The 3,198-nt window shown below is 54.3% G+C and overlaps 1 protein-coding gene across 1 annotated transcript; it reads left to right on the top strand.

Annotated features, from left to right (window-relative positions):
• Positions 1-972: 972 nt before the first annotated feature.
• LOC309352965 (uncharacterized protein) lies at positions 973-2,871 on the top strand (the record flags this gene model as incomplete). The annotated part of the gene is made up of 3 exons (XM_081881788.1): positions 973-1,045; positions 1,357-1,506; positions 2,644-2,871. Exons 1-3 carry the CDS (start codon positions 980-982, stop codon positions 2,869-2,871), a joined length of 444 nt encoding a protein of 147 aa, XP_081737914.1. The 5' UTR covers positions 973-979.
• Positions 2,872-3,198: the final 327 nt, after the last annotated feature.

Below are 3,198 nucleotides of genomic sequence, written 5' to 3'. Positions count from 1 at the left end.
TTCTTCTTTGTAATGTTTAAAGCAATAAACATTTTGGGCTGCTCTCTTTCTCCTTTCTCCCTGCCACCACCACTGGGTCTCTGCCAGCAGTCAGCCATCGAGGAGGACATTTTCCATGAAAAGGAGGATGAAGGAAAAGGCGAGGAGGAGTCCGCAAGACGGCTGGATCTCCTCAGTCCTGACTGGGTAGGTGGCCGTGGCCTAAGCGGTGAGAGGCAGAAGGGGAGGGGGGCATATCAACCGCAGGATGAAACTGTTGTTTCAGTTAGGGGTGCCTTGAGTTTTAATGTTTGGTTTGGTTTTTTAATTGCTCGTTTTTTGCATCTTTCCTTGCAGGTTCCAAGTATGTCACCCTTTTCCAGTGTTTCCTCCCTGTCCTCCCTGGAATCCCTTTGGGACTCCCTCAATGAGGTACGTAGTAGACAGAGCAGGAGGGAAGCCCTGCTGAGCTGGGCAACCCTGAGGCCGGGGAGGAGGAGGAGGAGGAAGCCGGCCGGCTGGCTGGTCAGGCCACCTTCTGGACTGCTCAGGAGCAAGGGGGCAGGCAGGCAGGGGGCTGCTAAGGGTATGCTTGCTGCCCCACTTGTCCTGATGGACCAGCCCCCCCATGGCACCAGGGCTGTAGGGCTTCCCTGGCTAGCGACTTAGTGTGGGTTCCTGTCTCATTTTGGGCTGCTCTCTTTCTCCTTTCTCCCTGCCACCACCACTGGGTCTCTGCCAGCAGTCAGCCATCGAGGAGGACATTTCCCATGAAAAGGAGGATGAAGGAAAAGGCGAGGAGGAGACCGCAAGACGGCTGGATCTCCTCAGTCCTGACTGGGTAGGTGGCCGTGGCCTAAGCGGTGATGGGCAGAAGGGGAGGGGGGCATATCAACTGCAGGATGAAACTGTTGTTTCAGTTAGGGGTGCCTTGAATTTTAATGTTTGGCTTGGTTTTTTAATTGCTCGTTTTTTGCATCTTTCCTTGCAGGTTCCAAGTATGTCACCCTTTTCCAGTGTTTCCTCCCTGTCCTCCCTGGAATCCCTTTGGGACTCCCTCAATGAGGTACGTAGCAGACAGAGCAGGAGGGAAGCCCTGCTGAGCTGGGCAACCCTGAGGCCGGGGAGGAGGAGGAGGAAGCCGGCCGGCCGGTCAGGCCACCTTCTGGACTGCTCAGGAGCAAGGGGGCAGGCAGGCAGGGGGCTGCTAAGGGTATGCTTGCTGCCCCACTTGTCCTGATGGACCAGCCCCCCATGGTGCCAGGGCTGTAGGGCTTCCCTGGCTAGCGACTCAATGTGGGTTCCTCTCTCATTTTGGGCTGCTCTCTTTCTCCCCTCTCCCCACCACCACCTCTGGGGTCCTGTCTCTACCAGCAGTCAGCCTCTGAAGTGGCTATCAAGGAGGAAGAGCCACAAGAAGAATCAGGGAGCCCCCCAGAGGAGGACGGGGAGGACAAAGAGGACAGGGAGGACCTTGATTTGGCGTGCCCCCCACCTGGAGAACACCTGGAGGCAAGCGTAATTGAGGTCAGACGAAACATTCATTCATGACATATGAAAAGCTTCCCTGAACAGGGCTGTCTTCAGATGTCTTCTAAAAGTCAGATAGTTGTTTATTTCTTTGACATCTGGCGGGAGGGCATTCCACTGGGCGGGTGCCACTACCGAGAAGGCCCTCTGCCTGGTTCCCTGTAACTTGGCTTATCGCAGTGGGGAACCGCCAGAAGGCCCTCAGCGCTGGATCTCAGTGTCTGGGCAGAACGATGGGGGTGGAGATAATTCTCCTGGGTTGCTTTTCGTTTGGTATTTGTTTTGTAAGATAACTCTTTTGAATGCGTTTCCGGGTGGCTCCTGCCAAATGAAGTTATTAATTGCAAAGTGGGTTTGGCGATAATAAAACCATGTTGGCACTTTGCAAAGCCGGTTCTCTCTGGGGTTTTCCTGCCTCCTATACCTTCCCCCCATCCGATTGTTCTTGGTTTTGTGTCTCGTTCAGATCTCTCCAAGGCCGGCCACATGAGAACTTGGGAGAGGAGTGTTCCCTCCTGACTACAACCCTTTCATATAACGCCTCGCCCCCAAACAGAAAAGGAGGGATTATGACAGCCTGCCACCACACAGGCCCTTCTTCGTGTGGCACCTTCACAAACGGTCTGGAGGGCAGCAACACAAGAAGGGGCCTTTTCTGTGGTGGCTCCCACTTGCGGAATGCTCTCCCCAGGGAGGCTCATCTGGCACCTTCATTATGTATCTTTAGGTACCAAGCAAAGACGTTTCTCTAGAACAGAGCTTTCCAAACTGTGTGTCGCAGAACCTTCGTGCTCCTCCCAGGGCTGGAAAAGGGCTAGTTGAACTGAATCCCTATGTTGCGAAATGAGGCATGTCTCCAAAGTGTGTCACCAACATGGAAAGTTCTGCTCTAGAACCAGCCTTTGGCTAATTGAACAATGCATGGCCTTTTCAACATGCTTGTGGATTGGGAGGTTGGCTTATGACTTCGTTTTTGTTTTTAATACATATGTTGTGTTTTTATTTTGTATTTTTATCCTGTAAGCCGCCCTGAGAGCTTCAGGGTTTAATTAATCAACCAATTGATTGATTGATTGATTAAAGATTGTGGCATTTTCCCAGAATCTGGAGGTGAATTGTTTACTTTTCTCACAGGACTGCGAGGAAGAGAGGCCCCCGAAGACCCCCACTTGCCTGGCTTCCATCATCTCCCGGATTCGCAAGATCTTCAGAAGAGCGCCGCCGCCAGCACCACCAGTGCCACCGGGGCAACCCAGTACAAGAGCCAGCAGCGGGGCGCAGGCAGAACGGAGGCCACTCTGCACGCGGCTCAGGCACTGGATGCGGCAGCATCGCAGCTGTGTCCACCCCGAACCAAGGTGAGGAGGAGTTGGGAGACTTGCACTGATCCGCCCGGGGGGATTTTGTCAGCCCCCCCCCCAAGGGATGACACTCGGGGCAATACCCCCCCCCCGCACCCCACCTTCCCTCGCCAGTGGTGGCTGGGGAAGTAGCACCTGGAGGCGCACGAGTCCCTAAGGGACATTTCCTTTTTCTTGTCCTTGCACAGGTCTTAATCCTTGTGGCCTGAACTGGAGAGGAAAGATCAGAACGCGGAGGAAAGCGGGGCGAGAAACCCAAACTCTCGTGGCCCTACGCCCGGGGGGATTTTGTCAGCCCTCCCCCCAAGGGATGACACTCGGGGCAATA

The sequence above is a fragment of the Podarcis erhardii genome, assembly GCF_964252035.2.
Source record: "Podarcis erhardii genome assembly, chromosome: 12".
Taxonomy (NCBI): domain Eukaryota; kingdom Metazoa; phylum Chordata; class Lepidosauria; order Squamata; family Lacertidae; genus Podarcis; species Podarcis erhardii.
Note: the sequence above shows the minus strand (reverse complement) of the source record. Positions and strands in the feature narration are given on the sequence as shown.